General features: G+C 26.7%; 5 protein-coding genes across 6 annotated transcripts; 4 read left to right on the forward strand and 1 right to left on the reverse strand.

The window, feature by feature from the left end:
* Nucleotides 1-1,356: 1,356 nt before the first annotated feature.
* On the forward strand, nucleotides 1,357-3,405 carry OCT59_013946 (uncharacterized protein). The gene is made up of 5 exons (XM_025313278.2): nucleotides 1,357-1,636; nucleotides 1,708-1,774; nucleotides 1,876-2,060; nucleotides 2,191-2,521; nucleotides 2,634-3,405. Exons 1-5 carry the CDS (start codon nucleotides 1,409-1,411, stop codon nucleotides 3,329-3,331), a joined length of 1,509 nt encoding a protein of 502 aa, XP_025187629.2. The 5' UTR covers nucleotides 1,357-1,408; the 3' UTR covers nucleotides 3,332-3,405.
* Nucleotides 3,406-4,215: 810 nt separating this feature from the next.
* On the forward strand, nucleotides 4,216-7,368 carry OCT59_013947 (uncharacterized protein; the record flags this gene model as incomplete). Its single annotated transcript, XM_066141860.1, has 4 exons — nucleotides 4,216-4,425; nucleotides 4,497-4,739; nucleotides 4,930-5,269; nucleotides 5,388-7,368. 4 exons carry the CDS (start codon nucleotides 4,216-4,218, stop codon nucleotides 7,262-7,264), a joined length of 2,670 nt encoding a protein of 889 aa, XP_066001952.1. The 3' UTR covers nucleotides 7,265-7,368.
* A 157-nt stretch (nucleotides 7,369-7,525) lies between these two features.
* Nucleotides 7,526-9,331, reverse strand: OCT59_013948 (uncharacterized protein; the record flags this gene model as incomplete). Of its 2 annotated transcripts, XM_066141861.1 has the most annotated exons (2): nucleotides 7,634-9,331; nucleotides 7,566-7,571 (listed from the first exon to the last, which is right to left on the reverse strand). In XM_066141861.1, exons 1-2 carry the CDS (start codon nucleotides 9,002-9,004, stop codon nucleotides 7,566-7,568), a joined length of 1,377 nt encoding a protein of 458 aa, XP_066001953.1. In that variant the 5' UTR covers nucleotides 9,005-9,331. The 2 variants fall into 2 exon arrangements, with proteins under 2 accessions (XP_025187631.1, XP_066001953.1); XM_025324145.2 differs by having other exon boundaries at nucleotides 7,526-9,090.
* Nucleotides 9,332-11,386: 2,055 nt separating this feature from the next.
* OCT59_013949 (uncharacterized protein) lies at nucleotides 11,387-11,611 on the forward strand (the record flags this gene model as incomplete). Its single annotated transcript, XM_066141862.1, has 1 exon — nucleotides 11,387-11,611. One exon carries the CDS (start codon nucleotides 11,387-11,389, stop codon nucleotides 11,609-11,611), a length of 225 nt encoding a protein of 74 aa, XP_066001954.1.
* Nucleotides 11,612-14,800: 3,189 nt separating this feature from the next.
* Nucleotides 14,801-16,634, forward strand: OCT59_013950 (uncharacterized protein; the record flags this gene model as incomplete). Its single annotated transcript, XM_066141864.1, has 4 exons — nucleotides 14,801-15,022; nucleotides 15,095-16,106; nucleotides 16,189-16,235; nucleotides 16,305-16,634. 4 exons carry the CDS (start codon nucleotides 14,801-14,803, stop codon nucleotides 16,632-16,634), a joined length of 1,611 nt encoding a protein of 536 aa, XP_066001955.1.
* Nucleotides 16,635-17,292: the final 658 nt, after the last annotated feature.

Below are 17,292 nucleotides of genomic sequence, written 5' to 3' on the forward strand. Positions count from 1 at the left end.
TTAATGGACTGATTTCAAAGTTTGAATGAGTTATTTAATTAATTTCAATTTAATCTATAAATTAGGGAATTAAGGGTACTGTTTTAATTGCAAATACTCTAATTGTCAATTAATTATTTTCAGAAAGACGGCAATGAGATTAAAATTTGAAGTAATAGTTCTTTGGAAACTGCACGGAATACAATGATAGCCCGAGCGATTTTAAATGAGAATGGGAATGATCCTTCGTCTTTATATAGAAGCAAGATTTAATCAACATATTAATCTTTGGTGTTTAATCAGATGGAAGTATAAGTAAGACAAAGAGTAATCAAGATTGAAGGTTATTATTTTTCATTTCTATTTTACAAAAATAAAGCAGAGCCTTGTTATTTAAATAATTTTTGTCAATGGCTTTGTTACTATGATTAAAAACAAATTTTTCTTGATAATATATACAATAAATATAATCATATAATATTCAAATATTGAACCAATAAGATTTGATAGATTTAATGATAGTTATTTTTGGCTTACCATCTGCTTTGCGTACATTATTGTTACACACAAATTAATTATTTATATACAGGGACAATCTAAACGTGACAATGGAACGTAAATGGCTAAGTGCCGAATTAAATTGCCATGTGAAATAAAATTGCTTAGAGAAAAATAACCTGTTGTTGCTGTAACATCTAATCTGCATGATACTGACCATTACCATTTACCATCAGCTGTTTATTTGGTGTTTTTGTTTTCAAAACAGAGAAATATGAAATTCTTTATTTAACGCACCGCTTCTTTTTTTTTTTTTTTTTTTTAGTGATCTAATTGGTAAATTATATGTTAGAAGCTACTGTTTTTTAAAGGTGGCTTACCTACGCCTACGCCTCTTTGAAAGTTTCCTTATAAACGAAGTTTTGTTTCTGTGCTTTTAACTAGTATATAATTAGAATAAAAGGCTGACGTCTGTTTTTTAATATCATAATTAAAAAATACAAAGTATTAAAAAAATCCCTTGTAGTACTCTGGCAAAACAAAAAAAAAAATTTGGTTTAACTGTTTATAGAATAATTAAAATGTAAAAGGATCCATTTACAGCTTTTTTTGGGAAACGTCTCTGTGTCGATCATATACCTATATAAAATATAGTCATTTGACTACAGCGTAATGAAAAAATTTTATCTAGTTCTACAACTAAAAAGGAATAACGAAAAAGAAAATTTTTTTTTTTTCCTTAAGGCTGATTCATTCATCGCTGAATTTGAATAGATAACAATTTTCCCCAAAATTTTTTTATTACGCTATTTATAATTACGAAAATTATAAATAATATTGAATTTCCTCATTCCTCAAAAAAAAAAAAAGGTTTCTTTCGAAATAAAACGCAACTTTTTTTTCACAGTAATTTCTTTTTAATTATCAAAATATGTCTTATAAAACAGATACAGAAAATTCGATTAATTGGATTGAAAAAACTATTTCTAAAAAACGTATCAAATATTACGAATATGAATATTTCAATGATATTCAAGAAATTGATTCCGAAGGATTCGGGAAAACATTCCGTGTAAAATGGAAAAAATCGAACCAATATTTATCATTAAAATCTTTTAAAAAGTTTGACAATCTCGTTGTTAAAGAGCTTGTTCATGAGGTAATTATAAATAAGTCGAATATTTGTATATAAATATTTTTTTTTTTTGTATTAACAAAGACTTTTATTAGCTTAAACTTCGTCTTAGAGTTGAGTTTTATAATAACATTATTGGTTTCTATGGGATTACAACGAAAGGTTTGAAAAAACGTTTAATAATTAATTATTATCTTAAATTATATATATTTTTCGATCGTAAAATTAAAAAAAATAATAATATTTTTCTTTTTTTAAATTAGAAAATGAAATAGACAAAACGAAAGAATATTTATTAGTAACGGAATACGCCGACAGTGGCAACCTTCGAAATTATTTAAAGAATAACTTTCATCGTCTTACTTGGGATAATAAGTACGAATTAGCATACCAATTGGCTGGTGCGGTATCATATTTACATGAAGAGGAAATGGTTCACCTTGACTTGGTAATTTTTTTAATTCATCTACATTGTGGTATGTTCTATAGGATGCATCGCAATGTAAAAATGTTATTTCTTTATATAATAATAACCTTTTAAAATATTTATCGGTTTATTTTATACATTTTATAAACAGCATTCAAAAAGTATATTAGTTCATCAAAATATTATTAAATTGGCCGATTTTGGGTTGACAAGAAGGATTGAAGAAGCATCTAAAAATCAAACAAGACCATTTAGTATTCCTTATACCGACCCAAAAAGACTTACAAATCGGAAATATAACTTAAACCAAAAGAGTGACGTATACAGTATCGGTGTATTATTATGGGAGATATCTAGCGGTCGACCACCTTTTTATAATGATGGCAAGGCGTATGATATTGGTTTAATTTATGAAATTTCTCAAGGTAATAGAGAAAAACCAATTCCTGGAACACCTGAATCTTATGTTAAGATTTATACTGGTAAATATAATTTTATTTTAATATTAAAAAAAAGTAATATTTGATTTGTAATATCATGATTTGTAAAACTTTTTTAAGTTAAATACTTACCTCTCTTTCTTTTCTTTTCTAGAATGTTGGAATCAAGAACCAGATAATCGTCCAACTATAGATGAAGTAGTTGATAAATTGAAATCTGCAAAAAATGCAAAAAATGAAAACAATGTAAAAAATGCAAAAAACGCAAAAAATGATCAAACGAATAAATTAGGACGTGATCCTAATGCTGATCGTTCGAATTATTCCTCCAATGATATTAATAGAATTGTTACAAACGGAGTTGTAGATTGTATAAAATTTAAAAATGAAATAGTGAAACCAATTGGCACGATGGTTAATGGAATAATTAATGACATAGTTAATAAGAATCAAGAAAAAGAGCTTGATGATGTCATTGATAGAGATATTTTTAATGATCGTAACAAAAATAATAACGTCAAATCACAACAAACTTACGACCACTTATTAATTAATCAACAAGATTCAGGTTCTAACAATTTAAGTGAAAGATTAAGAGCTGAAAGAGAAAAAGTACTTAAAATGTGTAAAGAGGCTGAAAATGTATTTACTGAAGTTGGAGATGCTATTGAGAAACAAGATCGCAAAAAAATTTTAGGAATGATTAAGAAATCAGCTGAAGGGGCTGTAGCAGAGATACTTCAAAGTAATTCCCAAAACGATGAAGAAATGGTTGAAATAATTGAATCGTTACAAAAAACCGCTCAAAGAACAGCAGAAGCTGTGCATGAAAGTCCATGCAACGTAAATTAATTTTATTGTTTTCTTTACATGTAAAGTTTTTGATTATTCATATAATAAACTAGTTGTTTATACGATAAATATAATAAATATGACTAACAATTAAAATATGCCGAAGTAAAAACGATATAAAAGATACGATGGCGGTAAAGAATGTTCCTACGGTGACACAACGCGTGGTGGTCACTTTGGCGACGCTAATTAAACTCCGTTTAAATTCCATTTTCATTATTCTTTTTTTTTTTTTAAAGGCACGAACGGGTTTTATAAAGTTGGCTGTCTACATGCATAATTGGAAAAAGTTAAGATTGTCATCATGTGATTTTAAACCTTTCTGTAAATGGTTTTATAGGAAACTACATAAACTTGTATTAAACTAGTTTTTAAAGTTTAGTTGATAAGCCCATTGAAAATAGGTGTTGAATTTACCGGTTATTTACAAAGAAAGTAGGTTCTCTTGAATCATGGGAGTCTTATCACCAGTACATTAATAGTCATCTTTAATTGATTGTAATATTTTCATTTGTATTAATATAAATATAGTAGAAAATAATATATTGTTCCACAATTTAAATATTAATATGCAAATAATACAATAAAAAAATTTTTTTACGCCCTTTTTTTTGTCCTCGAGAAACAATCAATAAAAGTTATAATATAGCGTTAGGACGTTTGGTACTCATCAAACATGCATAATTGACTAAACTAATAACGTTAATAAATGAAAACTCAAAGCTTATAAAGTTTGAAAATTTTTTTTTTCAGTCATCGTATATAAAATAATATTTTATCATCCTATTCATCGTATATTAAATAATATTTATCATCTTACTCATCGTATATTAAAATAATATTTTATCATCCTACCGCAGTAGCAAATATTATTATTATTCGTCATGTCCGATAAAAATGAATGGATTAAAGAAGCCATTGCTAAAAAATTTTTTAAATTTTATGAGTATAAGGATTTTAGTAATGTCCAAAAAATTGGTGTGGGTGGATTTGGAACAGTTTACCGTGCAAATTGGAAAGATTCGGACCAGATTTTTGCTTTAAAAACTTTTAATAGTATAAACAATGATACTGCAAAAGAACTCGCTCGAGAGGTAATTTTCTAATCTTTATAATTTTTACTATATATTATATATATACATTCATTTCAATTTATATTATTTAGTTGGAACTTCAACGCGAAGTTGATTATCATAATAATATTATTCGTTTCTACGGGATTACGGTATTTGAAGGGGAACAAAACGTATTTAAACATTATTCATTGGTAATGGAATATGCTAATCATGGTACACTTCGAAAGTATTTGAAGAAAGATCTTACTTGGGATAATAGATTTGAAATCGCTTACCAATTGGCTTGCGCAGTTTCATGCTTACATGATGAAGGAATTGTACATAGTGATTTGGTAATTTTATTTTATTTATACTGTATTAATTATTTTTTTTCGGTTTACACAAGGTTTGTTCCGTTCCTGTGTCGTTATATTTACGTCACGTGATTACTGAGCGTGTAAGAGTGGTTATGTGTTGAATTATGAAATAACTTTAAGTTATTAATATTTATGTTATATTCCTTTTATTTTTCATTTATAATAGCACTCTAACAATGTATTGGTTCATCAAGATGCTATCAAATTGGCTGATTTTGGATTATCAAAAAGAATCGAAAAAGTATCAGCGTCATCCAAAAGTACATCAAAATTATTCGGTATTGCTCCTTATGTTGATCCAAAAAAGATTGAAAACAGTAAATATAAATTAAATAAAAAGAGTGATGTATATAGTATTGGAGTATTATTATGGGAAATATCCAGTGGTAAACCACCTTTCGCAAATAATGAAAAACAAGGTTATTTCTTAAGCTTGGATATTTCACAAGGTACTCGAGAAAAAATTATTCCTGATACACCTATAGATTATTCTAAACTTTATACAGGTAAATATTATATATATATATATTATAATCATTATTGTTTATAATCATTACAATAATCAACCTCATTATCATTTTACATTCTCAATTATTTATTTATTTTATTCTATTTTGTTTTTAGAGTGTTGGGATGGAAACCCAGATAATCGTCCAAATATGAAAGAAGTTCTTAATCGATTAAAAAAATTTATTGATAAATCAACCAATGATGACCAAACAGACCAAACAGATAATTCCATTAAGGATCATAACACCGTATTAAATAGCGATGAAATTAATGAAATTAAAAATTCACCATTTTCTTCTGATATTAAATTTCCTACAAGTGAACTAAATGTAGCATTAGAAAATCTAGATAAAAATTCGAACGGTTCTTCTATTGGTAAATTTATTATAAATGAATTAGGAGTGTTAATAGAACAAGAACAAACAAAGGATAATTTAAATAACAATATATCAAATATTAATGAAATTAAAAATTCGGATTCTTCTTCTGTCGCTGATAAATTTGAAATAAAAGAAACAATAGAAATAAGGGAACAAGAAAAAACAAGTAACGACAAAACAGATAACTTAGATAACAACATCACCTTTATTATATCGAATGTTGACGAAATTAAAGATTCGAATATTTCTTCTATCGCTGATAAATTTGAAATAAAAGAAACAATAGAAGTAATAGAAGTAACGGAAAAAGAAAAAGAAAGCAATGATCAAATAAATAATTTGGATAATATGATTTCAAATAATTATGAAACTAGAAGTTCAGATTTTTCTCTCGTTGATAAATTTGAAATTAAAGATACAATCGAAGTAACGAAAAACGAAAGTACAGATAGCTCAGACAATAGTGTATCAAATAGTGGCAAGATTAAAGATTCGAATTTTTTTTCTAATAGTATAAATGAAATCAATAATGCAAATTTTAGAAGAGATGATAGTGTAATTCCAATAATTGATGAAATAGTTTATTTTATTTTTAATGGGGAAAATATTGAAGATATTCTTGATAAATACAATTCAAAAGAAATTTTTGATTGGTTATTAGATAACCAAAATGATTCAAATTCAATTTTTTTACTAGGAGAATTCTATAATTCAGGAATTGAAGCCGTTGTTAATAAGAGAAAGGCATTTGAGTTATATCGAGAGGCAGCATTTAAAGGACATAATATAGCTCAATACAATGTTGCTCGTATGTATAAAAATGGTAAAGTAGTTGACAAAAATTATAAGTTAGCTTTTGAATTCTTTACGAAATCAGCTGAAGGAAGATATTTAAATGGAATAAATATGTTAGGAGAGTGTTATTATAACGGAATTGGAACTAGTATTAATAAGCAAAAAGCATTTTCATTATTTCAAATAGCATCAAAATTGGGACATAGTAATGCTCATTATAATGTTGCTCAAATGTATAGGAAAGGAGAAGTTGTGGATCAAGATTACCAAATAGCTTTTGAATTATTTAAGAAATCTGCCGGAGAAGGATACAAAGAGGGAATATTTATGTTAGGATATTGTCATAGTAAAGGAATTGGTACTGAAATTGATAAGAAGGAAGCATATAAATTATATAAAAAAGCAGCAGATTTAGGACATCATGTAGCTCAGTACAATCTTGGGTTGATGTATGAAAATGGAATTTTTGTTGAACAAAATAGTGACATAGCTACCGAGTATTATAGAAAATCGACTGGCAAAGGAGGGATAAAATTAATAGACATGGTAGCGGATTGCTTTGATAGCGGAGTTGATGATTCTGAGAAAGAATTTGCTGAAAATAAATATTTAAGTTTACTAGATGTTCTTCTTGATGGGTTGGATGATGATGATAAAATGGGATTATATCAATCTTTTGCAAAAGTTAATAATAGGGTTGGTAAGATTAATATTCCTAAAATTGTTGAAGATTATAAAGTAGGAGAAGGGATAGCAAAAGAATTAACAAATCTAATATATGAAGGTAAAGATGAATTAAATAAAGTATTTAAATAAAATTTGTATTTGATGTTTTCGTAACTGACGTATATATACGTACATAAAAATATTAATAAATAGTAATAATAAATTTTGCTTGAATTAATTAAAGTTTAACCATTAATATAGTTTTAATATAGTTGTGATATTTTTACATGAATCAGGCGAGTATTATATGGTTCGCAACGAAAATTATCTCATATATGTATCGTATTTGTGTCACGTGAACATGCGATAAATACTTGCAATATTTCTTTATTTTTTTCCAATCTTAATAATTTACCATTCGAAACATTTAAAATAAATATCTTCAATATCTTCATATCTTTCAATAATACCTTCATTTTTATAATTTTCGAATATCGATAAAAATTTATCCGTATCAACCATATAAAATTTTAATGGTGTTCTTCCTCTCCAATTTTCAAAAAATAAATTTAAAGAAATTTGATCAAAATCCCAATAATAATAAAATTTAAATTTAAATAAATTAATTGGAGAAGATTTAGCCAATAATAATAATAAATTCTTAATATTATAATTATTATACATTTTCCAACGACAAGATTCTATAACTAAACCTTCTAATTGATTACAAGTAATTAATAATTTTTCAAAATCTTCCAAAATTTCATCTTTAATTTCTAATCTAAGAAATTTTAAATTTGGACAATTTTTATAAATTGATTGAATAAGATCTTGAAAAGGTTTATTATCATAATCTTTCTTATATTCAATATCATAAATTGCAATCTTAATAAGATTTCCATCAGTTTTTTCAATAATTTTTTTAACAGTATAAATTGATGCATCTTGAATATGAATAACTTTAAGTTTAGGAAATGAAGTAAAAGATAATTGTTCTTCAAATTCATATTGTTGAAAACAATAACATAATCTAAATAAGATTAATTTTTCTAAATTTTTAAATTTTGAAAAAACCCCTGGAATAAAACAATTACCATATAAATCATCTAAAGCTTTAAAATGAAGGAGAGTTTCAGAATTATTTTCTAAAGCTTTACCAATACCAGTAAATTCATTTATCTTATATTTAATAAATTTACTTGCAGTATATTTGAATTTTTTCAAATTTTTTTGAACCTTGATTAATTCAATTAATCCAGGATTATCATATAATTGATATATATAAATCTTTTGAATAAATTTACAAATTTCTGCAAATCCATAAAAAATTGATGAATCAATATTTGAATCACAATGTAATTCCATAAGTTCAGAGAAACAATTAATTGAACCAGGAAATTTCAATAATTGATATTTCATAAGATCATCATGTGATAATTGATAATATCTTTCCGTAAAGTTTAAATCCAAAAATTTGATTGATGAACATTTGCTTATATAAAATTTAAAGATTTCTCTTTTTATTAAAAAGTAATCAGTTTCTTTAATAGATTTTGTCATTAAATTAGCATATTCATTAATTTTATTAAATCTCAAATATTTACAATATTTGATATAATCAAATAATGGTTTTTTTCTTAATTGTAAATTTGATGTGATATCAATTCCATGACTTAATAATAATTTTTTGGATTCATAAGGTAATGAATATTTAATAATATCAAGTAATTGTTCATTAAATTGTTGATTTTTAATTGGATCCTTCCATAAAATTGGAATCGCCATTTTACACCATTGTCTATTAACTAAAGCACAGGTGAAAAGTGTTCCATTATCATTTTTTAATTCATCAAAAATTATTAAAAGTACGTCATTATCAATTTTTGACATTTTGTAGAAAGTAAAAAAGATTATTTTGCTTAAATTTTTTTTTTTTTAGTTTTTTTATTTTTATTTTTATTTTTATTTTTATTTTCACAAAGTTCGTGCGTTTATGTCAGCTTATTTATATATTATCCCGATCGTCATCATTTCCTTATTATTATATCAAATTATCCCATAGTGATCATTCCTAAAATATTTTTTCTCATCATCTTTTTACTATAATTGAATCTCTTATGAATATAGATGTTAAGGTAATTAATTCATTTTCATAATCGGAAAAAATTTCCTTTTTTTAATTCTAAATTTGGTTAAATTTTGGTTTTACAGATTTTTCCTTTTAACATTATGTGAAATATTTAGAAAATCCCGTCCAGTTACCAGTTACCATTTAAATCTAAATTTATAATTTGAGCACGTGAAATCATATGATTCACGTAATCCTCGTTCAAATAATATATATACATAAAGTCAAACTCGAAAATTTTTTTTTTTTTAAAATAATTGGCAGAGCAACAAGGGTGTGAAGTTTGTTAAAATAACGTCAGACAATTATCAACTTTAATTTTTTTTATGGTTTTTTCTTATTTATAATGGTAAAATAAATATTTGACTTATTCAAAAATATTTTAATTTTCCTACACCTAGTAATTAATAATTATTTTATCCATTATTAGAAGAGATATATATCCCAAGGACTGAGTAACACATATTCAGTTACGTCATATAGTGGGAAGTTCAACAATTTTTCCAACATATGTGTTTTCTTGTGTGTCAAACTGTAAAGTGAACCCTAAACAGAAGAATTTACAATGAGATCGTTAGCTACTGGTGGTGAATTGAAGAAATTATTTCTTAAAAGACAACGAAAAAAATAACTCACAAAAGCCGAATACAAAAAGATTTATATCATATTGATGAATAGAAAGCGCGAGGGAAGGCTCTGTTCTTTTTACTTGATGTTAGTACTATTTTTTTTTTAATTTTCAGATTAAGTTCATGGACTGATTTCATACTTAAACACTACAGATGTTTTAGAAGCTGTTATTGAAAATCCTATAGATTTAGATGAAAGAGAACAAGCTTGCATAATAACATTGTAATAGACTAGTTCGCCCAATGGCGTTTCTGATTAAACTTTATCAGGTTGGTACTTGAATTATAAAAGATTTCTATTGTACAAACTTTATTTACTCATTTTTTTTCTATTGCATTGACATGTAGGAGACTTATAATGATGAAATTAACGAAGAATAAAAAAAATTCGACGAGCTTTTAACAGTTTTTTGGAATCATACTTGAAAAATGATCATTTATCGGAGTTTTCTCCGAAAATTTTTTATAGGGAAGCGAAATAATCATTCTAAATTTATTGGATCATGATTTGTCGTTAGTCGTTACCCAACTATATTCCATACAATTATGCTATTAGATATTTCACATTATAAAGACTTAAAGTAGCCTTCAAGATTGACTAGATCTCAACTGATGGAGACGGGATATGAGCCGAATTTGTAAATATTCGATTTTTATTTTATTTTTTTTTTTATAAAATTACTCCAACAAAATTTTATCTAATTTAATGGTTTTCGTGATTTAAAAATTAGAATCTGTGTATTTGAGTGTTATGTTCGATTGGTAACGAACAAGGTATATATTATATTCAGTTGTTTTTAAAAAAATGGAAGTATTTATGTAATATTAATATATTCATTAAATTTTCTTAGGGTATCAAGATCATTTCTTAGGAATTTATATTAATGGATACGAATAAAAAAAATTCAGAGGAATTTTATTAGGAGACAAAATACCAATAGAAATTTGGTCGTCCTTCCAAGGAAATTTTCTGTTACTTAATATACTTACAGAAAAGGTTACAACATCCAGTTACGTAAGGAAAAAGATCATTGATCAGAAACTTCTCGGATAAAGAACTTCTTCAATAATGGATGACAACCGATATCTCAGCATCATATATCCTTAGTTACAGACATATCATGCATGGAAAGATATTAGAGGTGAAGTTATTTTATCGGTTTCAAGTTGGAATTTTTAAACCGTTTTGAAATGATGGATCTATAGTGGGATGATGATAGGCAGCGAGAACGAAATTTAACGATAAAATTTATTTCACCGCAAGTAACCTCCAAATGAAACACCAGATTGGACGTATAAAATAGAATCGTAAAAAAGAATGCAAAATCCAAATTGAAAACAAACAGTAAAAAAAAAAAATACTTCCAATTTATTCATTATAAAAAATGGAGCGATTTTATATAGAACAAACTTTAAGAGAAAAATAACATATACGAAACCAAATATGATACCGATCCAATTCAAAATGGGGAGTTCGTTCAATACGAGTACGATCCAGACACAGGAGATAAAATGATGTACTTGGATGATGATGAGATCAGCGAAATAATTAAAAAAAAAGATGATGCATACTTAGAAATTCGGCGATTACAAGGAGAAATGCAATGCCTAATGGAAATTAACCAAGCATTCGGCAATGAGAACGAAAGGTTGCAAAAGAACGATCGATACTCGTCAACTAATAAAACGTCGGACTGGATGAGCAGCATTGGTCTCGAGTATGATGATGAAAGTAAATAGTTATCTTATACACACAATATGTAATGAATGGACCATAATTGAGATACAAGATTATCTACATACATTTAAGAAAGCACTAGATAGTATATATATAAGATTACAGTCTCTCCAAACACAATTAAAAATGCCACATTATCGTAATCATATTCCCATGACAGATTATTTAGTCGACCGAAGGTTCGTATGCGTAATATTTATAATTTCTTTAAGAAAGAATCTAAAATTCAAATTCAACTTATCTATTTAATTGAAATAGATATCATACGAGATTTACGGGTCAACAGTGTAGCCAAAAATGTTTTATAGACTGAAATGAAGATAATCTTCAAGACGATGCCTCCCGAATTCACATTGAAATACGACGAAAAATTCACGAGCGAGTCAAACGCAGATATCCTACGACAACTCATACCACGAATAATCACTTCGATGAAGCCACGATTCAGTCCCTCATATAAATACAAATAAATGATCGGTTGGGTGCGAAACCTCGTAAGGGACTACCATGATCTTTTCCTCAGCACTCGCTCTTTTATTTGTTGTTTCCTATAATGTTCTTACAAAGTATTCTTGACAGTGAAGATGAATTCAGTCAGAGCATTAAAAAGAAAAATACTGAGTTAAGGCGAAAAGATTTTATGTGTAAGATGTTGCCTCCAAGCACCGAAAGTTGCTTGTGTTATATATTTTTTTATTACACATATTATAGAGAAAGACGAAAATGTTGAAGATATGTCCATCAACCTTCGCGTGCCCAGAGTAAAATTTCAATGACACTATATCATACGATATTTAACATGATAAATGATGAATGTTCCTAAGAAAGTTTTACTCTCCTCAGATATTTAATAGTTATCTACTTCCACTGAATAATACTTTTTCCAGCAAAATATCTTATATCCTGTACTTTAATCTGCTTGGGCATATTTGTTATATCATTCTTTTCGGTAATTAGTGAAATTCAACATTTTATAAAAAATTTTATATCTTTCTAATAAATAGTATGAATTCCTTAGTAATCTTATATTTTCTAATAATCACCATTTTTTTTCAAATATTGCCGAAAGCCTATCTTGACCATCTAAATAAAAATATGATAGTCTCCCATTTTTAAAGAATGATCAATAGATTATTTTTATCAATCGGATTAGTTATCTGGGCGTGTTCTGAGTCATGATTCGCATGTGGTTAATATTATATCGTCCGATTAAACTTCAAAGTATAAGAAGTCCTTTTCGGTCTTTTCAATAACATTCATAATATAAAATTAATAGGATCTAACCCAATTTTATCATATTTATAAAATTTTGATGCATTTTATTGGTAAGTTCAATATAACGAGATAAACATTTCGATTCTAACCTTTTATGTACTGTATATTTCGGAGTATCATATAAATATTATTTGCCGTATAATACTATCAAGAATATATTCTTTCATTTGTATACACAAACAGATATTAAATACAATTAATTGGCTGATTGATATAATCTTTTCTATATTTAGAAAAACATTTAAAAGTATCAAATACTATTAATTGATAGAGTGCCAAACGCCTTTCCATTCCAATATTAAACATGGTACTTTCATCGTATCGATTACACCTGAAAATAAAAGATCTTAAAATTACATAGATTTTAGTATTAAAATTATTGCTCTTAATATCGCGAATATCGCTCCGTAACTTTTTTTTTTTAAAAAAAAAAGAATAAATCGGCCAATAAAAGATTAATAAAAAAAAAATAACAATTTCACTCTATTATAGTTAATATTCCATGAACTATAATATTAATTAGTTAAAATTACGTGTAACAATATTACTTCCGTCATATCATTCTTACGCACTAATTCCTTTATTCCAGTATTCGTAATAAATGGATTGGTTGCCATGCAAGGATAATTCCCCCCCTCCTTAATTCAATTCTAATATCGCGTGCAGCAAGTGTTGAAAGACTGAGAGTAGTACCGATTGTTCTATGATTATTGACTTTATGTTATAGGTATACTACTATAAATTTATGTTCATTGGTCCGTAATAATTTGAGGTTTCTACCTTTCCGGTCATTTTAATGATCCTGACTTTCAAATTTAAATTATACAAACCGACTTGTGAAGATTTATTTAATGGTTTGATTTATAATTATCATAATCACACGTCTTCATACGAATACTTATACCTATAGATATTATTTTACATTTTCGATTAAATTTTTTTTTAACTCTCGAAAGTTCCAAACAGAGAGATAAAGAGATAATGATATAAGACGGGACATAATTCTAACTAATATTAGTTAGTTTATTTGATATCATTTTAATTCTATATTAAAGCTAACCATCTAAGATTTCCAAATAAAGTATTTTCCTATTTTTAGTAAAGAGAATCTATCATTATGTAAAAATGGACAACTGTCGATCAGTTAAAGAAAAATTTAACCGAACCGAAAGCGTACGATATGTTTAGTAAACATAATCACCTTCTGGTTTCATAAATTAGATAAATTACAAATCATGCATCAATAATCATTCTTAATACTTTAACTTTATTTTTCAATGAAAACATCTCATAATAGGCATTATGGGGGATCATTTATTACTGCTGATATAAATATTTTTACTTATATAATAATTCTGAGTTCCATGAGTTCCATATTCTTTCGGAATTGTCCGATTGTTTAAATCAACAAAATACTGGGCCTAACTAGCTATATGTAATAAATGTGTAAACTCCTAATATTTTTTATGTCGTAATAATGTAACATGATTGACATAATTAAAATATAATCACATAATTGATCCATTGTATTTATTTACAGCAGATTTGGATAAACTTGTTCATTGTTCGAATCCATACCACGAGTCGAATTACCAATAAACATTGAAATTTAAGGAGAATATAAACAAAAAATCGGAAATTTTGATAGATTGGTGGAGGATTTAAACTATATATGACATTTGAATCAAAAAATTTTTTTTTTTTGTTTTCAAAGATTACAATACTTTCAAATATTACTAAAAACGAAATGTAATTATTCATTATTTGCATTCCATTATAGTTGTTCCTTGCTACCATTTCTCCTTAAATTGTTTTTGTTATAAATACGCTCAATTTTCTTCTTTCTCTTTTTGTTTTTTTTTTAAAAAAAATTATTTCCACTTAAAAAAACAAACCTTGAATGACCTGTTATCACAATGATTTTTAAATCAACAACGAACATTGATATTCCTGTGAAAGGAGTTTACCAAGCTTTGATAAATGAAGCGAATGAGAATGCAACATTTATCGACGGTATAACTGGTGAAAAACTAACTATTGATAAATTAAGAAGTGATACCAAAAAATTGGCGGCTGGATTAATTGATAAAGCAGGATTTAATCGCGGAGATGTTTTAGCAATATTTTCTCCAAATCAGGTATGAAAGTTTCATTAATTGTAAAATATATAATTGGTAAAGTGCTAAAAATATGTCGAATTATTTTTTAAGGTCGATTATCCAACTGTTATATTTGGTACGATTGCGGCAGGAGGAATAGTAACATTCGTTGATTCAAAGTATACAGTTGAAGAAGTTGCTTATCAGTTAAAAGATTCTGGAGCAAAATATATTGTTGTATTTCCATCACTTCTTTCAAAAGCGATTGAAGCAGCGGACGCAGTAAATATACCTAGATCAAATATATTTTTATTTGGTAATGAAGAAATTGATGAAATTAAACCCTATTCATTCCTCAAATCTGAAAGAGAAGTAAATCCCATTGAATATTCACCAGAGGATGCAAAATCGACTACAGCATATTTAAGTTATAGTTCTGGTACAACTGGAAAGAATAAAGGAGTTGAAACAACTCATTCTAATATTGTTACTAATTTAGCTCAAATTGGGTGTAATAACGATGATGTTAATTCAAATACTACCTTTATCGGCGTATTGCCTTTACATCATGTATATTCAATAATTACGCTCATTCATTTAACCCTTCTTAAAGGAGCTTCAGTTGTCTTGATGCCAAATTTTGAATTTGATTTACCAACATTTTGTAAAACAATTCAAGATTATAAAGTCAATGTAATTCATTTTGTACCTTCGATCGCTATGTCATTAGTTAAAGATCCAATTTCAAGAAAATATGACTTATCAAGTTTACGATCATGCATAAGTAGTGCTGCTCCTTTAAGTAAAGAATTAGCTGATTCATTCGCTAGAATGTTTGTACCAATTAGACAATCTTACGGTGCAACTGAATATTCTTTTACTCATTTTGTTAAATATTCTGAAAATATCCCCATTGAATCTATTGGTAAACCTATTCCGAATGTTGAATGTAAAATTATTTCTGAAAAAGGAAAAGAACTTGGATACAATCAAGAGGGAGAACTTTGTGTTCGTGGTCCAAACGTCATGAAAGGTTATCTTAATAATAAAGAAGCAACCGATGCGTGCATTGATAGCGAAGGATGGTTTCACACAGGTGATATAGCAAAAGTCGACGAATTTGGTGAGTGATTGAATTCTAAATAATATACTATATATATATATATTTTATTCAACAATATACTAATTATATTCTTTCGTAATAGGAAACTTTTATATTGTTGATCGTTCCAAAGAATTGATTAAATATCAGGTAAATAAAATATTTTGATTCTTTCGTTATTATGTTCACGCAAAACTTAATTTTCAAATTTCTCCATAGGGTCATCAAGTTTCACCAACAGAATTAGAATCAATCTTAAATTCTCATCAATCAATTGATGATGCAGCTGTAATCGGAGTTTACGCCGAACAAGAAGCAACCGAATGTCCGGCCGCTTATATCTCGTTAAAACAAAACGTTCTTGAATCTGATCAATTAAAACAAGAAATTAAAAGATATGTTGAAAAACGTGTTCCTCCTTATAAAAGATTGAGTGGTGGTATTTTATTTATTGATAAAATTCCTAAAAGTTCGTCTGGTAAAATTCTTAAAAAAGTATTAAGAAATAGAATTAAGAAGGAACATCCTTATTATAGAAAACAATTTTAATTAAATGACATCGTTAAGATATGTTAGGTTATTTATAATAGTATATATTCATTTTTTACAGCAAAGTTTGTTTATTTATTTAAAATAATTCTGGAAATTGCATTTATACTATTAAACATGTATTTCTAAAAATAAAATTTTATTATATAATTTTGAAAAAAAATCTACTACAATAGTACTTTTTAATAGTTTATTTATATCAGTCGAATTGATAATATCGATAGGCGATAATGAAGCGACATTTATCGTTATGTATTAATCTTTTGTTCGCATATGCGATAAATAATAAATCTCTTTTTACTTGATTTTACAAATACATAGTATATATATACCTCAACTTTCCTCTAAAAGAATACTTTAAAAAAAATACCCTCTCTAAAAAAAAAAATACTATTGCTAAAAAATCACTCTGTATATTATGTAGAAATATAGAGTTTATTAGATGTTGATAAAAGAGAAAGAGCAACAAAAAAATTATTCTTATTATTGCTCCATATGAGGTATTTTTTGTATTTTTTTCATATGGGTATTGGTAAGAAAAAAATCATTATCATATTATGTAATCGATTACTAGAATTTTTATTTACTTATTTAACATCAGAATGTTACTGAAAAACTAGAAAGCTCTCAATAATCCTCCTAAGATTTTCACATTGAA

Source organism: Rhizophagus irregularis, chromosome 21, assembly GCF_026210795.1.
Source record: "Rhizophagus irregularis chromosome 21, complete sequence".
Classification (NCBI taxonomy): domain Eukaryota; kingdom Fungi; phylum Glomeromycota; class Glomeromycetes; order Glomerales; family Glomeraceae; genus Rhizophagus; species Rhizophagus irregularis.